This window comes from Euleptes europaea, chromosome 5, assembly GCF_029931775.1.
Source record: "Euleptes europaea isolate rEulEur1 chromosome 5, rEulEur1.hap1, whole genome shotgun sequence".
NCBI classification, from domain to species: Eukaryota; Metazoa; Chordata; class Lepidosauria; order Squamata; family Sphaerodactylidae; genus Euleptes; species Euleptes europaea.
This window is the reverse complement of record NC_079316.1, coordinates 49009267-49034367: the sequence shown is the minus strand read 5'-3', so window position 1 is coordinate 49034367 and position 25101 is coordinate 49009267. Positions and strand designations below refer to the sequence as shown.

Sequence of the window (25101 nt, the reverse complement as noted above, 5' to 3'; positions counted from 1 at the left end):
CAAAGGTTGCGATACCGCTATAAAAATAAATATGGTAATTTGCCATCTTGCTTGCTAATTCCCCAAGTTACAAAGCAATTTGGCTAACACTAATAAGCTTCATGTAATTTCATGTATTTAGTCCATGTACAAAATCAAAAGAGTGTATTGCTGCTAATTGCAAATATACAATTGTGCACTTTTGCATGAATTTTTAAAAAAGGATTTCTGGAAAGACCGCAATCAACCCATGGTTAGCCATCCCTAAGGTGAGCCTAGTTGCCTAAATGGGACATAGTGGAAGGACCGTAACTCAGGGACAGTATATTTTGTATGCACAAATTCACAATAGCGCTTGCATCTCCATTTAAAACGATCATGGACTTCTCCATGAAGTCTTGGAGAAAGGCTTTTATCAGAGCTGACTAGTTCATTTCTTTATATGACAGCTGTATATCATCATACAAACCAAGTGTGTATAGATGAGTGATATAGTTTGTAGTCTTGGAGCATCAGACATTATCAGACAAAATGTATTCTGGGTAGGTTTTTATGTAAGAAGCCTCAAAAGCAGACACATCTGTAGACTCCAAGCAAGTAACCATGGAGTAGTGGAGACCCAGGATTCCTCTTTCTCAAATAACATAATGTCATTAAAGAACAGGTTGGGAGATCATGATTACTGGAATTTTCTCAGCGGTTTATGTGTTAATATGATTTGAAATATTTATAGATGTAGCAAACATTCCTAGCATTGGGAACATAATGTTTTAAATTAAGAGATCAAGGAAGATTGTATATTACATTTTATGGTTGTGTGTATTGGCCTAATATCTTGGCCATGGGCTGGATTTTCATGCCTGGGGGGAGGGGCTAGCTGATTCTTTCCTTTCGTGGTAGCCCAAGACACACCAAAATGCTGCTGCTGGAAAATGAGGGTATGCTCAGGAATTGCTTAGAGGGGAATTAGAGGTCTCCTGCTAGAGGGGAGATTGGTGAAAATAACTCCTCCTTCTTGGGCCTGTGAAAATCTAGGCAAGATCCATGCCTATGTGACAATTCTCTTCATATGTTCCCAGTGAAATGCAAGAATTTGCCCCCTTTGGCAGTATGGAATGCTGAGAATGGTGGTGGAGGATTGTTTCAGTCCCAGGATGATCAGAGTCTGCAGAACCAAAAGTTGTAGCTATTCTAAGTGATATAATTAAGTCTTGTGTAGGAATTTCTATGTTTTGTAACAGAAATCAGCTATGGTAAGAAAATCATCATCGAGGAAAAAATACCTGCAAAACTTTCTGTTGACAGCTGTTGTGATTAGGATTTGAATCTAACTCTTAATATAGACAGAGATGAAATAAGTTGTAAAGAAAGTTTTATGGGTCACTTGGGTAAATACTTGTATACAAATGAGGCAGACAATAATAATTTCATTGTAAAAATTGCATTTGAAAGCATCATGTTTAACAAATGAGTTACAGCAGAAAGCTTGGTTTAATTTAATTAGTTCACTTTTCAGTTACTTGGTAGTGAGGTTTATGGGAGGAAGGAGAGCTAATGCAATTCTGACTTGGCCTGAAGCTTGTTGCTGCTCTCTTGCCAGCTGTGTCCCATCCCAAGCCCATGCCCCCCTGCACTACGTATGCTCCCTGCAGTTCTTTACCAGGTAACAAGAGACATGCACCATCTGCCTAGTACACAAAACAAGAGACTGAGAAAGTAGGACCTTCCAGTAAAGAAAACAGGAAGGCTTCCGGGGATGGGCGACCACAGGGCTATTACGGCAGCCAAGGCTGGAGACTTGGCTACCTTGGAGCAGCTGCACATAGGTGGTGCTCTGGGCCAGAATATTACTGACTATTTGGGAGCAGGCCTGGTCCATCATGCATCACGAGCAGGCAGGCTAGAGTGCCTCAAGTTCTTGGTACTGCAAGCAAAGCTGCCTGGGAATCAGAGAGCAAGCAATGGCGCAACTCCGGCACATGACGCAGCAGCTGTGGGAAACTTAGTTGAATTGCAGTGGCTGATCAAAGATGGAGGGTGCAGCATGCAGGTAAGATTGCTGACGTCAACAGGATTTCCACAGTGGTGCCCAGGGAAAGCAGAAGCTTGCTTGCAGCAAAGGCCATTGGGATTCCCAGCTTGGCAAATGTGTAGTGTGTTTGCCCATGTTGCTGATTTGAGTAGTCCTGTGTTGTAAACAGTGTCAGCGAGCTTGGCCTGCAAATAGCTGGTCAGGTTGCACTGTCATCAGCACTTAACCCTCCTCATCTGAGTGATACTTTAATTGTACTGAAAATGAGCAAGTTGCAGCTTGTAATGACAAGGGGCATTGTGTGCTTGTAGTGGCAGCCGTGGAGGGGGGAGGGGCAAATTGTATGCAAGTCGCTCTGTTGTGAGTGCACTGCATCTCAGCGTACATTGCATGACCCTAACAATCTTCTGTCATTAAATGCTGGGTCAGCTAGAGTAATAGAGGACAAATTTTGCTCTCCTCGTGACACTGGTCCAGGAAGTGAATGGAGAAAAACATTCACCTTTAGGGGACAAATAAAACGACACTCAAAGACATTCATTTGTTTGGTGAGGGGGCTCAACTTGCTCTATGTCCCTGGTGCCCCTACACTGAGAATCGATGTTCTGTTTTCAGTCACACTTGAATGTGATTGAATTCTGGGACCGCCTTCTAAATGTAGACAGCCTTTGTCTGTAGACCTCTGTACAAGTTGGCAACTGGGATAATAACTTCCAAGCACGGTAATGCCAGAAATCATCAGAAAATCTGTGACCACATAGGATTAATGTTTCTGTGTGCATCTGAATGCTATTTTGTTAGAATATAAATCACCCAGCATCTTCAGGACTAGAACGTACAATCCGAACGAGAGCATAAAGACATATCCCAATTTAGTTGCTTTAATAGTTCTGGTGAGAGACTGGCCCTCCAAAGACGATATGTTCAAGTTGACCCAGCCTCCTTTGGTGTGTTCTGTAGAGAAGCTGATTCAAAAATGAGTTGCATTAAGCTTTCTTTCTGTATTGTCCCTTTTGCCCTATTTGCTTGAAGAATTGAAATGTATTTGTAGAGTACTCCCTGTGCTCCACAGGAATGCTTTACAGCATCTTAGGCTATGTTCCTCACAAAACACTTCATACCATATTTTCAACACATGTCAACTCCTGTTGTATCCTGACTAAAGGCCAGTAACACGTCCAATCATCCCACCACGTAGAGACTCATGGAGCACCACTGTCTGATATCCTGGTGATTACTGGTGGTGGTATTGATACTCTCCAGGATGGTTGTAATCTATGTGGTCATGAGCTCAGTTTATTGTCATTCAGAGATATCTGTGAGAACGGTATTTTAAACAGCGTCTGAGTGCAATTGGACAGGCCCTGGGGAAGGTGGGGAAATATTTGCCATGCTTTCTAAACGTTGTCCTCCTTTTAACAGGAGGAAGATGCTTCTGGGGCTTCTCCCCTCCACTTGGCCGCTCGCTTTGGGCATTCAGAAGTTGTTAAGTGGCTGGTCCAGGCAGGCTACAACACTGCCTCGGAGACTCAGGAAGGAGCAGTGCCAGCCCACTACGCAGCTGCCAAAGGAGATCTCACCTGCCTGAAACTGCTGGTGGCTGCAGACTGCAGGTAGGCGAAAGCACAGCATGCTGCTTTCCAGAGCACAACCCACGAAAGAATGCAAGGCACAGTACCCCTCACTCCTACTTTTCACTAAGGTCTGGAATGAGGCAGTGGAATCCTGAGGCAATGAGTGGATGCGACCACTTTGTGTGACAAATGGGTGTGTGTGTGTGTGCCATTTTTAATGCTTCCCCATATTTAATGGTTCCCCACACTCCTTGCAGAGAGAAAGAGCCTATTCCAGCCTGCTTCCTCTTGTATGAGCATTTTTTAAACCTAAGGGAGCATTTAAAAATGTGATTTCCCCATACACAATCTGAAGTAGAGCAGTCCATTCTATGACCTCATTCCCATTTCATTCTGTTGAATGTGTAGATCAGACCATACAACCTGCCCATATCAAATCCTTCTATAAAATTAGGTCAACAATAGGAGATGCTCCATTTTCTTCCTGAGCATCACTGTGCCTAGGATTTCATGACAAAAGCATTGTGTGTGGTCTGGGTGCATGTGGGTATTCTCTTGCAGTGATTTCTGCTATCACATCTGCACTTTCTTGTGCTACTTGGATTGAGGAAATAAGTGTATCTGTGTGTTTCTATTCACATCATCCATTTTTCATGCTGTTGTGTGTCTGGGAACCATTAGTACAGAATAAAGACAGTTTCAATTACCTTGTGAACAGGTCCAAAGGGTTCTGAAAGCACATAGCTAAGTAGGTCAGCAGAATGGAGTTTTCCTTGGTGTTTGGTTTCTATGCCACAGCATTTCCAGATGCTCTGTGTTGGATCTTTACAGGACTGGGTTTCAAACAAACAAAGAAGTCCCCTCTTATCCACTCCAATGCCTTTGTCTCCTTCAGCAGACTACTGCAGGTCAGCAGACCTCTTTCAAGATCCTATTTTTTTCACAAAGGCATGCAGAGCTCAGTGTTCAGCTCATTGAACTAGGCTGCAGAATGACAGGATAAATAGTCATGAACTGTCCCAGGAGTAAATGATTTGGGGTAGGTGGCTATGATTTCATCTGATTTGCTTCACCTTCTCTGATGGGCCAGGCACATACGCTCAGCCTAAATTACCTCATAGGGTTGTTGTGAGGATAAGATGGAAAATGATGTAAGCCACTTTGAGTCTTTATTATGATGAAACATGGGGTAAATGAAGAAATAAATAACATTCTCTACCTTGGCAGACATCAATGGGAGTTTTTTCATTCTCTCATTTCGGTGGACTGTGGATCGGGCCCAAAGAAGCAGGCATCCGTTTTTCGTGATGCCTGAGGCTATTGTTGTCAGTGCAAGTCTTCCTGACACTCTTTCAGCATCATGCTTATCAGTCAGATGAGTTTTCCAATATGTCACTCTGGTAGATATTCCCAAAGCATCATATTTCTAATTACCAAGAGGTAGTTGCCACTCTAGTCCCTCGTGTGTTGTTACAATTCGCTCCAGGAGACCTTGGGCTCATCTTTCCCTCACCAAAGATTTGTTGTCTACTAGGATCACAGTGGTTGACTGAGCTCCTTCTTGGAGGGAAATATGAGGAGCACAAATGCTGTGGGAGGGGGAAGAGATGGAGCAAGAGAAGTGTGCAGAATTTCATGTACAACCGAGACAAAGCTGTGGAAGCATGGAATACTGGAGGAGAGTGCATGAGGTGAAGTACAGGAGGAAGAACAGTCTAGAGCACCTTTTCTTCAGTGAGAAATGCCACCAAGTTGTACAAAGTTTTTTTTCTGTCCTATAAACCAAACATGGACTAGGAAGAGCACTAGAAAGGACGCTCTCACTAAGCAGCAAAGAGAAAAAAAACTATGAAATAAAGGCTTTAAAATCCTATGGGGAAAAAACCTAGAGTAGGTAATGCCTGTTTAGTGACTAGACAGAGCCTCATATGGAAGGCTGAAAATGTCTTTTAGCCTCTCTTGAGCTCTTTTTGTTAATGTCTGGTTATTGTTTGTGTGAAAGAGAAGGTGCAGGGCAGTTGTGTGTAATATGGATGAGTGTTCTGGCCCAGATAAGTTTTGCAGTTGCTTTAAAACTAGAGCCACTTTAAAAGCCTGAAGTGAAACACTAGGATGATTGGTGGTGGAAAGTGCTTTCAAGTTGCAGCCGACTTGTGGTGACCCCGTAGAGTTTTCAAAGTAAGAGATGTTCAAAGGTGGTTTTCCATTTCCTTCCTCTGTGTAACAACCCTGGACGTCCTTGGTGGTCTCCCATCCAAGTACTAATCAAGGCCAACCCTGCTCAGCTTCTGAGACCTGACAAGAGCAGGCTAGCCTGGGCCATCCAGGTCAGAGCATCAGGATGCTTATCCAATAAAAAATTAGCTGGTTAACTGTAAATAATAATAATAATGTAATTAATAAAAACACATAAATCTGAATTTGAATAAAACAAGATTTTTGAGGTGGGAAAGTACCTTCTCTTTTTTATATGATATATCCATGTATGGCAGCAGGCATCCTTTTTGAAGAGGCATTCCTTTGGTATGACAGAAGAATATTTCTCCTTAGGTGATAGTTGCCTGCTATGGTTTTTATAAGTGCTTGGATGGGACATAATTGTTTTTTAAAAATGTGTTTTTCTGTTAAGGTTGAGCTTACCTTCTTAGTTGATCAAATGGTTTTTAAATGGTTAATCAAAGCAGTTGGTTCTTAAGGACCACTCAGTCAACCAACAGACATCAGTAGTGTCCGTGTACCTGTTGATGACAGGCACCAAAAAGCTACAGGCAGCAATTCTGTGTTCCTCATCACTCATCTACTGTTCTGGTGAAAGGGAGGCCAGATAGAAGAAACATACCTGCCCTCTGCTGGCAAATGGAAGCAACTGACACTACTCTTTGAGTCATATTGTTTTGCGGTAGTGGCAAATTCTACCATAAGCATATCTTCTTTATCAAGAGCAGAGTTTCCCAAACTTTTTGAGTCATGGAGCACTTTTCAGGAGAGAAATTTGTTACGGAGCACTAATTTTCACCTAGCACCTATATTCTAAACTGAATGACAGTAGTATTTTTCTTTCCAATCTCTTCATGGAGCACTAGGAGATGTTTTGCGGAGCACCAAGTGCTCCTTGGAGCACAGTTTGGGGACCTCTGATCTAGAGTATCCAAGTGTTTACTGGAATATACTGATGTGTATGAATCTAGTTAAAACCAATTTATTTCCCTTTTTTAAAATCCTGTTTTTCCAAGGAAAACCTTGGGTGGCATACCCCTCCCCCCTTTATCTTCACAAGAACCCAGTAAGATTGGTTAGGCTACGATGCTAACAGGCCCATTTTGCCATGACTTGAAACTGGATTTCCACAGTTTAGCAATCTAGCCTCTGTGCCATGTTGGCTGTCTATATACTGGCACTTGTGATACTTATTCACTTAACCTATTTTGATTCCCTTCTTGAATATTTTTGCATGCTGTTTCCTAAGAGTAAGGACACATGGGCCAAAAACGCATGGTCTCTTAACCCACTTTAGTCCCCGTTTCAGCCAGGATCAAATTTACCCTGGCTAGGGGAAAACTGTACGCATTACCTTGAAAAGCAGGGATGAAACTGTGTGAAAACCCATCCATGTAAACAGAAAATGTGGGAGACATGCACAGTTCCTGTTTAGCTTGCAACACCCCCGCCCCTAGTGATTGGTCATTTCCCAGGGCAGGGAAGGCCTTCGTTGGTCAGTTTGAAACGACCAATCACCGGGGCGTGGGGTGTGTGCCAAACTAAACAGGAACTTCATGTCTCCCACATTTTCTGTTTACATGGATCGACTGGCACAGTTTCGTCCCAGCTTTTCAAGGTAATGCATACAGTTTTCCCCCCAGCCCGGGTAAATTTGATCCTGGCTGAAATGGGGAATAAAGTGGGTTAAGAGACCCTGCATTTTTGGCCATGATTTCAGTTGTCATCTACATTTGCTTTCCCATTCAGAATAGCTGCTTTGTGAATACTACCATACTACAATACAGGAACACTACAGCAACTGCTACTATTTTCGCTGCTGCTGCTCTTAATACTTGTCAGCTGGTCATAACAATGTAGTGTGCTCAAAGCCTAATGCCTGCTATGTTTCTCACAGCTCTGGGGCTTTGTTACACTCAGTCTACATATACCAATCATCCACTGGTGGGAATTTGTTCCTTTCTATATGGCTGTCCAATTCCCCGGCTTCCATTTTCATCAGAATGCCTCTTTCGTTTTCACATTAGAATGCCCGTTCCAAACAATTTTGCTCCTTTCTCTCAGTTACTTCAATTACCTGGACCTAGTGTCACCTTTTGACCACATGAAGTGGTCCTCTACCAAATCAGACCATTGGTACATCTTGCTTAGTATTGTCTTTTCTGATTGGGGGTGGCTCTCCAGGGTCTCAGGCAGAGAAACATCTGTCTAGCACCTGCCACCTGAAATTCTTTAAGAGGAGATCCCAGGGATTGAACCAAGGACTCTCTGCATGGAAAGCATGCACTGTACCACTGATCCATGGTTCTTTCCATAAAGTAGCAATCTTTTAACTAGTAGATGTGCACCTCTGGCAAATTCATGACATGCAGATGTTCAAGAAGCATTGCTTTCTCCCAACAATAGCAAAGCAGTGACAGGTAAAACTGTATCTATTTAATTCTGTGCATGGAGTTGTTGGGGGAAAGGTAATCTAATGTTCTTTAAAAGTATGCTTAAGGCCCAGATACATGTTACTTCTGACCATTTGTGCATCTGGAATCTGCAAATGGTGGTCATGTAGCTGAGTCTGCAAATTGATCTGGGAATGAACCACTATCATCTCCTTCCACCAAGCCTAAAGCTAGGACGTTTGCCCTGAAGGGGCTAAAGGCATTGTAGGTGGGAAGGATTACTGCAGAACATCCAAAACTTAAATACAGGATGTTGAATATGTTTAAAGTTATTTAATTGTATTAGATACTGACAACTGTATAGCTTTTGAAAATAATGTTGAAATGTTTGTCAGTTATCCGAATGCCTTTGTACTTACTGGCCGTGACATTGAAAGGTGATGTCTGGCTTTTTTCTTACTAATCAGGTAGACTCTTAACTACATGGCTTTTCACAAGATAAAGGGCTAGATGTTTTTGAAAATGAAAGCTGAACATTTAGGGAAGGAGCCCGGAATCTGAGAGCAGACCTTTCTGTGGATACTGCTGGCCTTCCTCACAGTCATTTCAGCATTACTGGAATGGATGAGAACTTAGTAGTTAGGAGAAATACTAGCTGAGGGAAGTGAACAGTTTTTTGGAGTAGACTGCCATTGTTTAGGATACAGTGCAGGAATACTGGGAGATTCAGAATGGGTGCCATAACCTGTTGTTGTAACCCTGGGTTACAGAGGTGAAAAAATAGGTTATAGAAATCTATAGAAGGTTTTAGAAGTACATTTGTTGGATGATTTTACTATTTCTCATCTGAAAGCTATCTTTGTACACTTCTTGAGTCAAGTTTCATCTCAGTATGCACATTTTGATGAAGGATGAAGACAGGCATGATATGAAAGTAGAATTTATAGCAGGTCCCTTAGCTCTGTTATTAGTTGGATTCTTTGTGGCTTTGCCACCTGAATGACAGATGTGCATGCCAGCAAATCAAACACTGGCATAGCAGACAGTTGTGCCCCTCTCACATGCTGCAGGCATGCTGTTTGCCTTTTATTTTAAAAGTACTGTATAGGTTAATTTCTCACCTTATTAATTCAATTTTTTAAAGTACAAAATCAGGCATTGCATTTGGGTGTTTCTTGGTGACGTCAAAAGAACTAGCCAATCAGCGCTATGTAGAAGGGACTTCTGCTGTAAACTTGCAGAATCCCCTTTTTCAGAGCTTGACTCTGGAGAATGGAGGAATGTTGGGACTAAAGACACTTTCAAATCGGTCACTGTGAAAATGTTGCTCCTGCCTTTACCTTAAGCTTGGCCTTATTGCTGAAATGCCCTAAACGTGAATAGATCGTTACAAGAAGTTCCACTACCACTTCTAAACTCTGTATAATTCCTTTCTTTCAACAGCTCTGTAAACAAGCAGACTCGGAGTGGAGCTACTCTGCTGTACCTTGCTTGCCAGGAGGGCCACCTGCACATCGTCCAGTTCCTGGTGAAGGACTGTGCAGCTAACGTGCACCTGAGAGCACACGATGGCATGACTGTATTGCATGCAGCTGCTGGTGGTGGCCACTATGCTGTTGTCATCTGGCTGGTAAGCCTGCAGTTATTCTAAATTGCAAGCAATGTTTCTTGTCAACTGCATAAATACACTACTGTAAATTATTTGACTCTTAACCAGCAATTTGAGGTAAAGCACAAAACCAGTAAGTATACTTTGCATGACACATCCATTTATTTTTGAAGGGCGCTTTCAAACAAAGGGGCATTTAAACAAATGATCCCTTTAAAGAGCAACATCCCCCCCACACAGCCTATCCCTTCCCTCAGCCACCAGCTACTTACCCTACCCAGCCTACCCCCTGTTCCCTAAGCAGAAAGAGGAAAAAGAAAAGGGAAGAAATTTGATGTCAACATCCTGGACTGGTAGTTGGCTCTCCAGGTTGCTTGATCAGATCATCATATTGGTGGCTCTATCAATATGGAGTGGTAGAATGATTCTGTGATGACATAACTTCGCAGGATGGTTGCCAGGCAAGTTACTGGGTTGAATGGATCACTGTCAGATCAAATAGGAATGGCCTGGTTGATGGCTTGGAAATTGTGTCTGCGGGGCATAGTTGCGTGGCAGAAGGGTTGTGGATTTGGCACTGGAGGGCGGGGGGTAAACAAACTCATGCTTTAGTGGTGCTTGAATTTAAACCATTGTGGCATTCTCTTTTGCATGGGATCAAGTGTTCCATGCAAAAACTGGGGTGGTGTGAAAAACAAAATACAACCCAGTGAAGCTGAGCCCAGTCTCCTAGGTTTGTTTGTTTGTTTGTTTGTTTGTTTTAATATGAAAAGCAACAACAAAACCAATGCTAGTTGGATTTAAGAAGAGTTTCCCTTAGCTCCAGTTGTGTTTAGGAAAAGGGACAAACTCTTGCATGGCATATAGCCTATGGAGTTGTCTCTTCACACAGCAAGACTGATTAGGGAAAATACCAGGATGACTTGAAAACCCAGGATTATAACTGTAAATGTAGCATGGCATTAAAAATTCCTGTTGCTGAAGGAGATATCCAAGTAAGGATTCCCACCAGGAATGGCCTCCTGCTGTTTTAATTTTAGCCAGGATCTGAGTAATGCAGGAGTTGGCAAGTTATAGCTCTAAGAAAACCTTTTCCCCCATTTCCTTTGCTTTAAGTAGCTCTTGCTCTAGGGAAGGCTGGGTTAACAAGGAGAGGCTCGTTCATAAAATGAGGGAGTGACTGTCATGTGGTGGACAGTCCAGTGAGCGCTTGGAACACAAAATCACGACCTTCGATCATGCCCACCTTGCAGAAACAATGGTTTACCGACAGGAGCATGGGAACGAAGGTTTGATTGTTAAGGATGATGAATTCAGAAAGAGTCCTGATACATACACATCCTTGACCTTAGATATACCACAGGTGATTTTTTACTCTCCAGTTATGTTGAAAGAGCATTTGGCATTAGACACAGGCAAGCAATCATGATGAACTTGAAGACTTTGGTTGCTGCAGATGAACCTGAGGTTTTCCCTATGGTTAAACCCCTGGACACTCACCGTCCCCCAACCAGTTCCATTCATGCGTGCCCATTGGTTGGAATCCCACACATATATTACAGCATTGGTGTCTACAAAGAAACCCAAGGAAACCACTGGGAAGACGTCAAATTTCTGAGTGGTGTCTATTGTGACCAGGAGATTAAAAAAAAATAAGGCCAAGGCCGATGGTGCAAAATAGGTAAATATATTTTTATTCCTCAGATAAAAATTCCCTATGCATTTTGCTCAAGAGGCTTCTTCAGGGAAATCTGTTAGTCTTGTAGTGGTTTTTCAAAGAAGAGTATTAGTTCAGTAGCTACTAAGTAATAAAATATTTTTAACCTATTTTGCCCCAACAGCCTTAGCCTTATTTTTTATCTCCTGTGACTGGTGCGGCCCTTTTATTTCTCCTTGTCTACCCTGACCAACCATAATGTCAGCGTATCCATGGGATAGTTATATGAGGTGTTCAGTAGTTTCCACAAGACTTCCAGAGCTATTTCCCCTAGCAAAAGGTGGGGCCGAATCAATGTTCGGACTTCTTGGGGGATGAACCCCATAGCTGTGGTTTGAAGAATTTCGGAAGCAATGGATTGGTGGTATCTTAACTGAGGAGAGGACAGGGGTTTTACAGACAAAGGTGGGTAGACAGAAACTCTGGACTCCTGTTGCTGAAAATCAGCACTTGTACAGAAGTCAGCTGTAGCAGCAGGTGAATGAAAGGATAATCATCATCATTTATACAGCACATGCAGTGTTTAAAGCATTCCACATACATTGTCTTATAATCCTTACAGTAACCTTGTAAAGTAGGCCACTTTATTGTCTCCTCTGTTGAGGTAAAACTGCCAGTCTAGGGCCATCTAGGGAGTTCATGGCAGAGGATAATTTGAACTGGAAACCTCCCAGGTCACAACTCATTCTCTTAGCTGTTCTACCACACCTGTCCCTGTCCCACAGTCCTCATGACCCTCCCTTTTCTTTTGTGTAGGTGACTTTCACGAATATCAACCTTGGAGCCCAGGATGAGGAAGGAGCCACTGCACTCCATTTTGCTGCCAGAGAGGGCCACACACCCATTGTGGACAGACTGCTCCTTATGGGAGCTGAGGTGGTGCTAGACCTCTGGGGAGGAACCCCTCTTCACGATGCAGCAGAGAATGGGCAGCTGAAGGTATTTTATGATACGTTGCAGAATGAGTCTAGTGAGGAAACAAAGGGGGGGAAGAGCTCAGTTAGTGACTGCAGAAGACCACACCTGTGGTCAGTTTCTAGAGTTGGCCAAACCTAGTGGTTTGAATAATCTGATCCCGTGTTCTTAGTAGCTACTGTGTTCATATCAGTGGGACAGCCATACATGAGTTTCCAAGTAAGAAAGAGATTTTAAGAGGGGCAGAGTAGACATATGACGATCTCCAGACATAAGATGGCGTCCACATATAGGAGCACTGCTATATGTTGGAGGTCATCCCACCATACTATTCCATTATCTTAGTATTCAGTGTGTAACAGGCAAGGTAATGAGCTTTCCCTTTTGAAAATCCAGATATGTGACAAGTTTCTTCAGCTCATAACATGCCTTTCTGGACAGCTGAGATAATCATTGGAAGCTCGTCTATTCCCCTACCTTCTGGATTGCAGTGGGTTTCTGCTGGGTATCTGGCTTTTTCTTTGGTCACACACCAAAGACGTTTCCCTGGTACCACCTCTGCTACCTTTTAATTAGCAGGTGAATTCTTACCTGGCCTATAGATGCAGCAGAATGAGGTGGTAGAATCTTGAGGCGGTAGAATGGGCTGTACACTTCTGCCTGGAGGTGGGGAGAGTCACTTTTTTTAACTGTTTCCTTATGTAAAAACTTCCTGCAAATAAATAATTATTACATCAAAAGTTCTAGCCTAACTTTTTTTATGTTGTGCTAATTTTCTGTCTTACACGGCATTATTAATGTAGGGGAACTGATGCTTGTAACTACTACAAAATGGCCTGTTTTATTTGCAGTGCTGTCAAATGCTTATCTCCCACCAAGTAGATCCAGGCATACGTGATGTGGATGGTTACACTGCACGAGACCTGGCAGAATACAATGGACACCAGCAATGTGCACGCTATCTGCAAGAGGTGGAGAAGATGGTAACTAAAACATTATTTTATACACACACACACACACACATACAGAGTTTATCTTCCTTGTGAGACTCTGGAAATGCAGATGAGACTTCTACTTTGTAGAAGTAGGATGTGCACATAAGAGAGAAGATTATCATGTCATGAGGACAGTTTGTTGTATCCCCTTTGAAAGAGCAATCTCAGCCAGAAGCATATTTAAAACAAGGAAACTATGGTTTAAATCCTGCAATCTATGGGCGAAAAGATTGGAGGATCTTCCCCCCACACACACACATTTCCTCCTTCCTGGAGCCCATTACAATCCAGGGAAGGTTTATTCCTGTGATCAATGGAACGGTATGGACTAATAGCCACATTGATCAGATGGAAGCAGGGGGGAGGGGGGACAGGGACAAAAATCATTCCTTTCCCCTTCACATCACTGCTGGGCTTACTCCTGGAAGTGCCGCATTGCAATGGGGCACTTTACTGCTCAAACCCCCATGGTAAAGCGACCCATTGCGATGCAGCACTACCATAAGTAAACCCAGCAGTGATGTAGGTGCTATTCACACAGCCCAAATAATGCACTTTCAATGCACTTTGAAGGTGGATTTTACTGTGTGAACTGGCAAAATCCACTTGCAAACGATCGTTAAGGTGCAGTGAAAGTGGATTGAAAGTGCATTATTTGGGCTGTGTGAATAGCACTGTAAGCATGTTGCGTGCGGCTGCTGCTCCAAGCAGCAGCCTGCTGGATTGGCAGGCAATTGCCTGCCGGTTCCAGCTACCTGGCAGCTCTAGCTATAAGCAGTTGAACGCAGTCAATAGATTGTAACTTTAAAGGCTCATTTCCCTGGGCAGATAAAAAGACCCAGCATGTCTCGAGTATGGATTCATATAAAAAAGTTGGGCATGCTTGCTACGGGATGAGAATCGTGCTGAACAGGCAGGAAATGATAGTTATGGGGGCTGCCTTTCTGGTGTGGCTTGCTTAACTGTCTTGGCCAACAGCAGAAAGACACATCTCTTGATATAATACTATTAGACATGTCGGTCAGTGAGTGAGTCTTGACTTGAACCCTTCCCATTTGAGTCCTGACCTTAGATCTGTTTGCCCCACACCCATTCTCCCCTTGAACCCATGGCCTCTGCCATCAGACTCCATGCGAGCACACAGAGACTAGAGAAATACAGCTTGCTGAGTTTCCACAGTCTTCAGCAGCAGTTGAAAGCTGGAGCGAGAGCCCGGCTTCCTGCTGTAGCACTGAAGGAACCCAATCTGTGCCCCTCCTGCCTTTAACAGCTATTTTTGGTTTGCTGTCAGTAGAGCGGAAAATTTTCACCTAAGTCCCTGGCTGAGGGTGACTGGGCAAGCATGTTGCAGAGTCTCTTGGCTGTCTCTGCCTCTGTTAGGACATGGATACTAGAAGGCAATTAACAGGCAACTGATGGGTGAGATATGAAAGGTCCCGACAAGTTCAAAGGGCAATCTTGGACCAGACTCTTCGGCTAGATTTCCAGTTGTTTCTATGGCTGGTGTTCTTCTGCTGTAAGAGGGCAAGCAGAAGCACAATGGGGCATCGGAGTGGCACTGAAGTGAACTAGAGAAGCTGGCACTGAAATCCTAAGCAAGTACTCAGGTTTCACTGAACAAAGCATAGAAAATCCTTGCCACCTCCTGAGATTTGGAATAGGGCCTTCTGAAACCAGAGCCTTCTGTCACCACTCAGTTTACCATTAAAATATTAATGGAGAAAAAAAATCTTCCTGGAACACTCCTTGTTATTGACTAAATAAAACAGCACTGCTCACGTGTGGGGCTGAACACAGGAGCTCTCTCTGGGCCACTTTTACTCACATGTTGTGCTCTGACGCTGTTGGCGGGGGAACAAAATGAAAGCAGTATCATTCAGTCACTGATGAACATAATCAGATTTGGTAAAGCTTTAGTTGTGGTTTGAAGCTTGCTCTGTTTGTATATAGTGCTGCATTCAGACGTCACAAACAGACTCTTTGGGAAAGGCACAAACTCCGTTTGCTGGCCTGACATACTCCCTCCCTCTTTCCTGCATGCAGAATACAGCTCAGAGGTCTTCTTGGTTTGGGATTGGACAGCCTGAATCAAACTCTAATTTTCTCATAGGGTTGCCAGGTCTGGAAATACCTGGAGATTTTGGGGGTGGAGCCTGAGGAGGACAGGGTGTGGGCAGGAGAGGGACTTCAGTCCCTCATAGAGTCCACCTTCCAAAAGCAGCCATTTTCTCCAGATGAACTGATCTCTGTTGCCTGGAGATCAGTTGTAATAGGAGATTACAACCTGGAAGTTGGCAACCCTAAATTTGCTGTGTTGTGTGAATGTAGGCACATGGGCAAACTGGAGTTTGTTTTCCTCCTAAAAGAGGAATAATTAACTATGATTTAAGAGAGAGTTAAGAATCCCCTCTCTCCATCAGTCTGTCCTCCACATCACAGCTTTAGTGACCGTAGGCAGAAAGAATAATGGAATTACAGGTAACAAACAGTTGCATTCTAAAAGACATCACACAAGAGACAGGGAGCAGAAGGGATCACCGCCATTAAACTCCCTGAGTGACATCATTGGGGGAAGTCTCTAGCTCTCAGCCTAACCTACTTCACAGGCATGTAGTCTCTGGCTAGTAGTTGGGGCCTGGCAGATCTTAGATTCTCAAGAACTGGTTCAGAGACTACAATACACATATCTTAAAAGATACAAGGATATGGAACTGCAACAGATGTGATTCCTGGTCATCTTGGAAAGATGAGGTATAAAATTGGCACACACTTTTTGTAGAGATGACTTAAGAACCCTCCGCCCCCGCCGATGTATACGCTAGATCAATATTTGCCCTTTCCAAAATGACAAAGACTTGCATCAACAACAAAATGTTCAGTTCAGTTCTGTAGGTGCACCTTAAGATGGGGATACAGGAATCTAAGGAGGGAACCAACCATGCGTAAGGGTAAGTGCTCTATTAAGGTCTGAGCGTCAAATTAAGGGAACTAAAATAAAGAGCCATGTTTGGTGACTGTCCCACTGCTGTGAACACACCAGAGCTCAGTAGAGGGGAAGTGGGGTTGGTGTGACTGTTGCTAGTTGGGGGTTAAACTGGTAGGAAATGGGGGAAAGGGCTCATTAGTATTTTTAGCTGTTTTCATTTAACGTTAATGATGCATTTTGAATTTGTGACTTGATCTATTGTCATTCACCCCAAGGAGTAGCTTGTACTTGCAATAAAATAAATATATGCTTAGGAAACAAAGAAGCTTCTCCTGAAATAGTACTTGAAAATCCAATTCCTTTGAAAATTCTTAGTAGGTTAAGTGGTGGCGAGTATCTGCTTGACCCCTACTAATTGCTCTGAGTTCATTCGTCTCATGACTCGCTGTTTTATTCTAACCCCTTGGTTGAATTACACTTTTGTAACCTATCCCTGCCAATCCATTATATTCATGTATAATGTACGGAGGAGACTCTGATGAAAGAAGTTGTCTATGTATGTGAATCTTTGCTGTGGATTCTGGGAGATGGTAGGAGGCAACTCCATTTGCCTTGGGTGCCTGGGAAGATGGAAGGTGACTCTGACACTCCCCAGGACTCATCATGCTGGCCTCTAGTACTGCGCTGGCCATGAAGCTGGAACCTTGTGCGGACTGACCCTAAGAGGAATCTTCTTGTTTGGTCTCTGCTCAATCCAGCTGAACAGACTGCCTTTTGGTAACAAAGTCATAGATTTTAGGAGAGGTGCTGAAAAAGAAGGAAGGCGAGGACAGTTTGGGCAGCAGAGGAAGCCAGATGCCTCCTGCCTCCTACAGCTCAAAAAGCTCCAGCCCTTTTGCACAGCCCTGCGCCATCTGATGCCCATCCTTCAAATATTAATGCAATGCTAATTGTGACTCCCTGACTTCCACCCTTTCTCCTGCTGGCATTTGCCACACAATGCAGTCTCTGGCATCCTCTAGACAGGACTGAGGTCTCCAGTTTCTGCTCCTTTCAAGACTGGTTATTATTCACTAGTTGGTTAAATTCTGACCTTCTTAAGGACCAGATCCAATCAGAGCAGAATTGATTCATCTGCTAAATGTTGTGTTTTAAATGGACCTGCCAGGCACAGGGCTGGCATGATTGGTATGTATCTTTTTGAACAATTCCATAATTTGTGTTGTCTTTTATGCTGAGCAGGGCAGTAGCTCGCGAGATATTTAACGCCAGAGTGTATGGAGCCCCCTGCTGGTGATTTTGGGGAGTTCAATCTCTAGCAGTAGGACTAAAAATGTACTGTTTCATTCTCAAAATGCAAGCTCCATTCAGAATGTTTGATTGTCTTGAATTCTAATTTTTTCAGAATAATTACTTTTGGGTTTATTCTCTGGCATGCAAATTGTCTCACTGAACTAGAATTTTCCAAGATTAGAATCTGTATTTCTACTGCTTGGGCTGATTGCCCAATCTTGTCAGATCTCAGAAGCTAAGTAGGGTTGGCTCTTGACAGCATTTGTATGGGAGACCACCAAGGAGGTCCAGGGTTGCTATGTAGAGGCAGATAAAGGCAAACCACCTCTAAACCTCTCTTGCCTTGAAAACCCTCTGGGATCACCATAAATACTCTGTGATTTGATGTCACTTTATGCACATACCCATCTTTGGCTGGATACATTGCAGTTAGTTGATGGGATGAAAGTTACAGGCATATTGTTAATTATTTGTTATTTTTGCTTCTAGTGCATTGTTGTATTAAAGAATGAAGAAGAAAATGTTCCAGGTGGTCTTTCCTTTTAATAAAAATGGATAATTTTGGATTAGTAAATTGCTGGTTAATATTTCCTTCTATATATCAAAAGGACATCTGTATAGAAGTTCTGGTGATACATAAACATATTTCAGTTTAATGGTTAAAAGGTAGAGGATTAAGCAATTGAACATTCTTTAACTGGATGACAGTCCATCAATGTTCTATGGCACCAACTGCACGTGACCACCCCCCCCACACACACACACATGGTCAAGGGCCAGAATACAAAGACATCAAACATAACACACACACCTGCAGATGACATCCCCTAATGCCCTGTTTAGACAACCACCGCCTTCTCAGTTAGATTCTATCTGTACCTAGGAATGGGAATACGTTCTGCATGCACCCGCATTTTGATAGCAAACAGTACTTTGGGTACTCACATTCAGAATATGAGCCCAGCATCAGCAGAATGGAGAATAGTGCTCCAGGAGCACATCGTAGCTAAAGTATACATTTATGCTGTAAAATGGATCAATATGTTACTTTTCATCAAATACTATTAAATGTGAAGTTAAGTGTTTTATTGGTTTGTGTGATATTGCCATTCCTTCTGATAGTATTTTCTTGTGAATTAAAGGCTACTGTGATCTCTATCGTTGATAAAACTGCACACACCATATGGTACTTTCCAGTGTTTTTCTCACAACCATGCAGAGATACAAAGCGATTTGGCATGGTGCATTGCTGTGATAACTTCTTCACTTTGTTAAGCTCTGAAGAGCTAGAACAGAAAATCCCAGGATGGCAGTGGAAATGTGTAAGAAGTGTTTGTGATGAGTCCATTGGGAATGGCTTTGAATCAGCTGCTGTGTTCATTCCTCTTGGAGAAATCAGTTTTCATATATATCATATTATTCTCTATCCACCTAGACTGACCAGCAATGTGATTCCAATAACCAACAAACCAAGATCGAGGCAGGCAAGACACAGGACACAAACTATAAACCAGAATTTAGACAAGACTTTTCACAGAGTGATGACACCACAACTATGGAGAATGGCCAGGTAATGGTTGCACTCTTGATTTTTTTGGGGTGGGGGTGGGGGTCCATCACGTTATTATGCCACAAATTTCTCAGTGAACCTTTTCAGCAGTCATGATCCAGCTGTGAGCCGATCAGGAATATGTTCAGATTATATTGAGAAACCTGAACAGCTGCCAAACAAGTTTGCAGCTCCTATTGGTCAGGAGTCAACTCAAGTTATGGACTGATCCACACATGCCCCTCAGCAAAATACCCACACAATGACCTTGCCAAAGGAAAAGGAGAAAGAACTCATTTCTCTTCCCTCCCCTTCAAGCTGGGCAGGATAGTAGTAATGCTTTTGATCTCCCAAAACTTTGCTGGGTACAAAGCAACATTTTCCCAGCAGAGATCAGAGGTCGACCCCCAGCTGATCCCTTGTCAGCTGGGAGTCAGCTTATGATGGCTCCAGTAGCCTGTTCCTGTGAGCACACACAAACAGGTTGCAAACAGCCAGACTAATTAATTAATTAATTGACTAGTTGATTAATTGGCTGCCTGATCACCACTAGCAAATGGCAAGTGAGCCAAACTGGCTGGTGTTCAAATATCCCTATCCTCAAGTGCCATGTGTTTATCTTTTGGCTTACACAGTGATGGACTTCTCCTCACTACCCGTGTTGCTAGGCTGTTGCTGATGAAAAAAAAAGCAGGGATTTCCTTAACATTTTAAGGGGTGTTGGTGGCATAGCAGGAAGAAGAGTGTGGCAGTGCCATTCTAAGTAGAGTTAACACCCTTCTAAGCCCATTGAGGGCATAAACCTGCTTAGGATGGCATTGTGGGTGTCTCATTTCAGACTAGCCCCATTACTACAGAGATACTGAAGCTGCTGTGTGGCTCTATGGTTCAACATCAAAAGGGAAATAGGAGAAACATTTTAACAAAATAATTGTTTTTAATGTTCAAAGATGAAACCTCTAAACTTCTTCTATGCATTCTTGAACCCAACAGCCAATGAGATCATTACAGACTCATGTAAGACATACATCAGGGATGCAGAAAAAAGAAATTAGCAACATTTTCCAAAAAGCAACAGGTGAGTCAATCTTCCCAAGAATGCACAGACAAATATGAGTGCTGAGCACACCTAGAAGATAAAATGGAGAGGATCTAGCCGGGAAGTGGTACAGTGGGATATTTATGGTACTGTGTAGTTTTACTACTGATCATCAGGATGATCTGCATGTCATGCTGGCCACAACTGATATAAACTCAAATGGCATGCCACTATATTCTCAAAAGAACAACCTCATTTCCCACGAACATACCTCTAGCCTAATCAAAATGCTTGTACAGGCCCCTTCCTCTGAAGCGAGGGGCAGAGTGTTTATTTGTGGTCCCACTTCTATCTCTCTGCGCCCTCTATCAATATCATTTGTTTAGCTGAAAAATTAGTTATGCATTTAGTCTTGGGGGGGGGGGTCTATATTTGGCATCAAATCATGTTCCTGAGGTTACAGTTCTACTGACTAACTGTGGTATCCTAATCACTTAACATCCTTTTAAGTCCACTGAAGTCAATTGGCAGATGCATGTATGTGCTGTCAAGTCACAGCCAACTTATGGAGACCCCAGCTAGGGGCATTCCAGGCAAGTGAGAAGCAGAGGTGGTCCCCCATCCAAGTACTGACTCTGCTTATCTTCTGAGATCTGATGAGATTGGGTGATTGTAAAGTGTATTAAGTTGCAGCTGACTTATGGCGACATGTTATGGGGATTTCAAGGCAAGAAACTAACAGAGGTGGTTTGCCAGTGCCTTCCTCTGCATAGCAACCCTGGTATTCCTTGGTGGTCTCCCACCCAAGTACTAGCCAGGACCAACCCTACTTAGCTTCTGAGATCTGACGAGATGAGGCTCTCTTGGGCCATCAAGGTCAGGGCCCCAGTTGGCTTAGAAAGGTATAATTCTTCAGTGGACTTAGAAGGGTGCAACTCGGTTTATGATTGTACTGTAATATAACTGCCTTAGAAGGAAAATGAAAATGATATGATCATTTCAAACATTAAAACATACTATGTGCCAATGTTGGTGTGGTTTCCTCCATGTATTAGGGTTAGGACAATTTTCCCATTAAAAAAGGACCTGTGCTTACATCACATCCTCTAGTGCTTTAGATTGGACCTTTGAGATGGTTATTTAAATTAGACCCAGCAGCATTACTGATTATTGAGACTTTGAGCCATGATTATAGGTGGTGTCTTAAAGTTCTACCTTCTGTAAACTGCAAATCCCAGGCTTCATTAACCCATTTTGATATACCTATATAAAATGTTTCTCAGTTAAAATTGTAGTATGGATGTCCACAATTTTTTTCTTTTGGATCATTAAAGAGAAACAGTTAACCCATAGAACAGGAATGTTTAGGACTACCCATGAAGGATGCTAGCATTTAAGGTTTCAGCATAGAACTTTGGGAAAGTATTGTATTGTAAGCCATGCTGAGTCTTGATTCAAGACAAAGGCAGTTTAAAATGCATTTTAAATAAACAAAACTTATGTTTGTCCTTTTTCCCCAGCTCCAAAGATCTCTACCACACTGAAAGCTCATGAATCCAACAAATCGGTAGCTGAACTAAAGATCAGTAAATCTCTTCAAAAGGCCAAGATCACAGCATTGTTTTCAAACTCTGTAGGTTGGACAGTGATAACATGTAGTTTAATGGTTTGAGGGACAGTCTTGGTGTGCTCTTCTTTAAACTGATGGAAAGGCCATTTACAAATACGGCTGTCTTCTGTGCAGGGTGAAAAGAGAGAGCAATCAGAAGCCACCATACCAGGCACTCTCCATGTAATGCTGGATGAGCTGGGAGCCTCAGACATTGATGCCCTTGTGCCAACCCATGATGAGCGAGGATGTTCCATCCCAGAGTGGAAGCGGCAGGTGATGGTGAGGAAATTGCAGGCCCAGCTGACAGCTGAAGAAGGAATGAGCAGGAAGGTACTATGTTGAGTTAACAGAAAGGAAAAGTATCATTGCACTTCCTTTCTTACACTGTCTACTTCCTAACAGCTGTTTATTTTATCTTATACACTATTTTTATTAAAATTCTAGTAATTCCATTTTGATTATTTCATTCCATGCACCTATGTAATGGAAAACACCTTTCTTGATTTTGTTGCGATGGCACCCATAAATCTAACCTGACTGCCAAGTTACCTTAAGAACAGATGGACAAATCATGTCCGCAGTGTCTTTTTTGTAACTGTGTCTTGCTCAGTAACCAGAGCTAGATAGATGGATTTGTAGAGGCCTGGGCAATATCAGGATACCAGCCCAGCTAGGTGGTACCTAACAGGTAGAGTCCACAGAAAATGCACTTGCTATTCCAATCTTGACTGCTATTAAAATTGCAGAAACAGACCTGTATTTCACTGTAGATGGTGAAGCAAGCCAAGTTTCAGACAAATCAAGTCATATTTATGTAAAAGAGAAGTTGCTGGGCCACAGTGATGCTTTGATTGTATTTGTGAGATCTCTGTAGTTTCTGTGCTTCTCTGCAGATGTTAGGCGGAGGGGCAGGAGAGGAAGAAATGGCAGTAGTGAGCAGTATGGGGACATTCCCATCTGCTCCCAGACTCGTGGCTGCTTCTATGTCACCCATGTAAAATTCAGCCTTAATTGTCCTACTTTCAGTCATGCCACTGTAAACCCCCTACTCCCCCCAAAAAAGATGGGATCTACTTATCATGCCATGCTGAATTATACCCATGTGGCCGTGTTTGGAAGTGGAAGCCATGCCACAGATTGTGTATATAAAGTGGCTTTCCTGCAGAGTAACATTTGGTTAGTTTTGGTAGATGCAGTTCCTTAAACAGGTGGATTCAGTAGAGAGCCTCTTAAAATATTGTCCATGTGTGGAGATGAAGAAAACGTAGTCCTTTGATAAAGATAGTTTTAGATTAGATGGTGTTTCTATCAGTGAGTTGAAGTTGATGATGCACAAGATGATTTCTAATTCTATATTTACCAGATTCTGTGATTCAGTTGATTACTTCTTTGACTACTAATTTAGATAGCATTGAGGAAAGGGACCTGAATTTAGCTTGTCACAATTCCTTCCTTGCTTTCTTCCCTTATCCAGAACAAGGAAGGCTGTGCTATGGACCAAGATGATTGGCAGTATTCCCAGGCACACAATGCCATCCTGGGCCCCTTTGGGGAGCTCCTGACTGAGGATGACCTACAGTATTTAGAGAAGCAGATTGAGAAGCTGCGGATGAGGAAGAAATGCCAGGAGTATGAGAGTGAGCTAGAACGCCTGACAGAGGAATTGCAGACAGTTCTCCCAACCCCCATTGTCAATATCACAGTCAACAGTCAGTTTCTGCAGCAAGGATCTGAAGAGAACAGCCAGGAGCTCCCTGCCTGGTGCAGCCACATGTCTGGAGTGGTGAAAAGCATGTCTCTGTTGCTCAACAACATCAGTGGAATGAAAAAAGAAGAGACTGAGAGACTAGCTCCAACGGTTCTTCCTACGTCAAGGAAGACTGAGATTATTTCTGGAGGGTCTGCCAAGAGAGAGATCCTGGAGTGTGGTGTCTCTGTAAAAAATCTGAGGGGCAGTTTTGAAAAAAGAGCGCTCTTGGGACAGCACAAACCCTTTGAACTCCAAGGATTGAAAGTCATGCCCTGGGAACACGGGACCGGTAAGGAGAAAAGTCAACAAATGTTATCGTACGTTTGTGACGGCAAGAAGAAATTTCTTTGCGAGGACCATGAGTTTGGAGACATGGAGAATGCCAGTGATTCCGGCATTGGCTGTGAGGAAGCCACCTCTGAGGTGACTGGGTCTCCTGTCTCCATAGCAGAGTCTAGCATGCTCCGAAAGGAACGTATTGTGCTGCTTTTTTTAAGTCACTGGAAGAAATCTGCCTACACCCCTTCCCTGAAGCTCATGGCTAGGAATACTGTAAAAGCCTCAAACCCTGCAAAGGTGGGGCTGGTAGACATTATGGCAGAAGCTAAGAAGCAGCAAGCTCCTACGCAGAAGCCTTTGGTGGAAATGAGCAAGCTTGGCCATTTAGTTCGACAGAGGTATGCTATCAAAAATCTAATTGACTGCTGGAAGGACATAATCTCTCTTGTACCATCTCGGCAGATCAGGCACATCAAGCACCAGCACACAGTGTATTCCCCAGAACAGTTTCTCCCATACGTGAATGGTAAGCCTGCTGATTACAATAGCTTAACCCTTGACCTGTTTATGTTGGGCTATTTCCACATCCTAGAGCTGGACCTCTCCCCAGAAGAACGGAAAAGAAGGCATCTCCTTTGCTTTGAAGTCTTTGACCACTTGGGTAGGCATCCATGGGAAACAGTGCGTGCCTTTCACAAAGCAGTGATTGACGAAATAGCTGCAGGCAAAAGAGGCTGGAAAGACAGCTTTGAGGACATTAAGACAAGGTTTTTTGGTAACCCAATCAATAACATGGAACTCAAAACATCATCTGTTGAAACCAACCTAAAATCAGCATCCAGCAATAGTGTCCAGAGTGTGGTTATTGAGCGAGGAGATAGCGTCCCACGGAAATGCTTTGAGCTAGGAAGCTTCAGTAATGATGAAATCTGCAAATACATTGAAAGGAGCTTTGCCTTCTGGAAAGAAAAAGAAGCGGAGATGTTCAGTTTTCAGGGTTCAGGCCATCCTTTACATTAGCATACTTTATTTATGAATCGGCATCTATCATCCAGAATGCACAGAGGGGCCTGCTAAAACTTCTAACGCCTTCAAAGAGCTCTACTGAAAGTCTGCATGGAAAGACCAGCTATTTTTGTCATTGGACATATGATGATTTATTATTCCATGGACACTGCATGGAATAAGCAGACACAAACTGGTAATTTTGTAAGTAGCTAGA

The 25101-nt window shown here is 43.0% G+C and overlaps 1 protein-coding gene across 1 annotated transcript; it reads left to right on the top strand.

Moving 5' to 3' along the window:
* The first annotated feature begins 1735 nt into the window (after nt 1-1735).
* Nucleotides 1736-24934, top strand: ESPNL (espin like). The gene is made up of 10 exons (XM_056849668.1): nt 1736-2029; nt 3434-3624; nt 9639-9825; nt 12278-12460; nt 13288-13419; nt 19086-19224; nt 20182-20277; nt 21759-21841; nt 21983-22180; nt 23325-24934. The coding sequence occupies exons 1-10, from the start codon at nt 1736-1738 to the stop codon at nt 24897-24899; spliced, it is 3078 nt and encodes a 1025-aa protein (XP_056705646.1). The 3' UTR covers nt 24900-24934.
* Nucleotides 24935-25101: the final 167 nt, after the last annotated feature.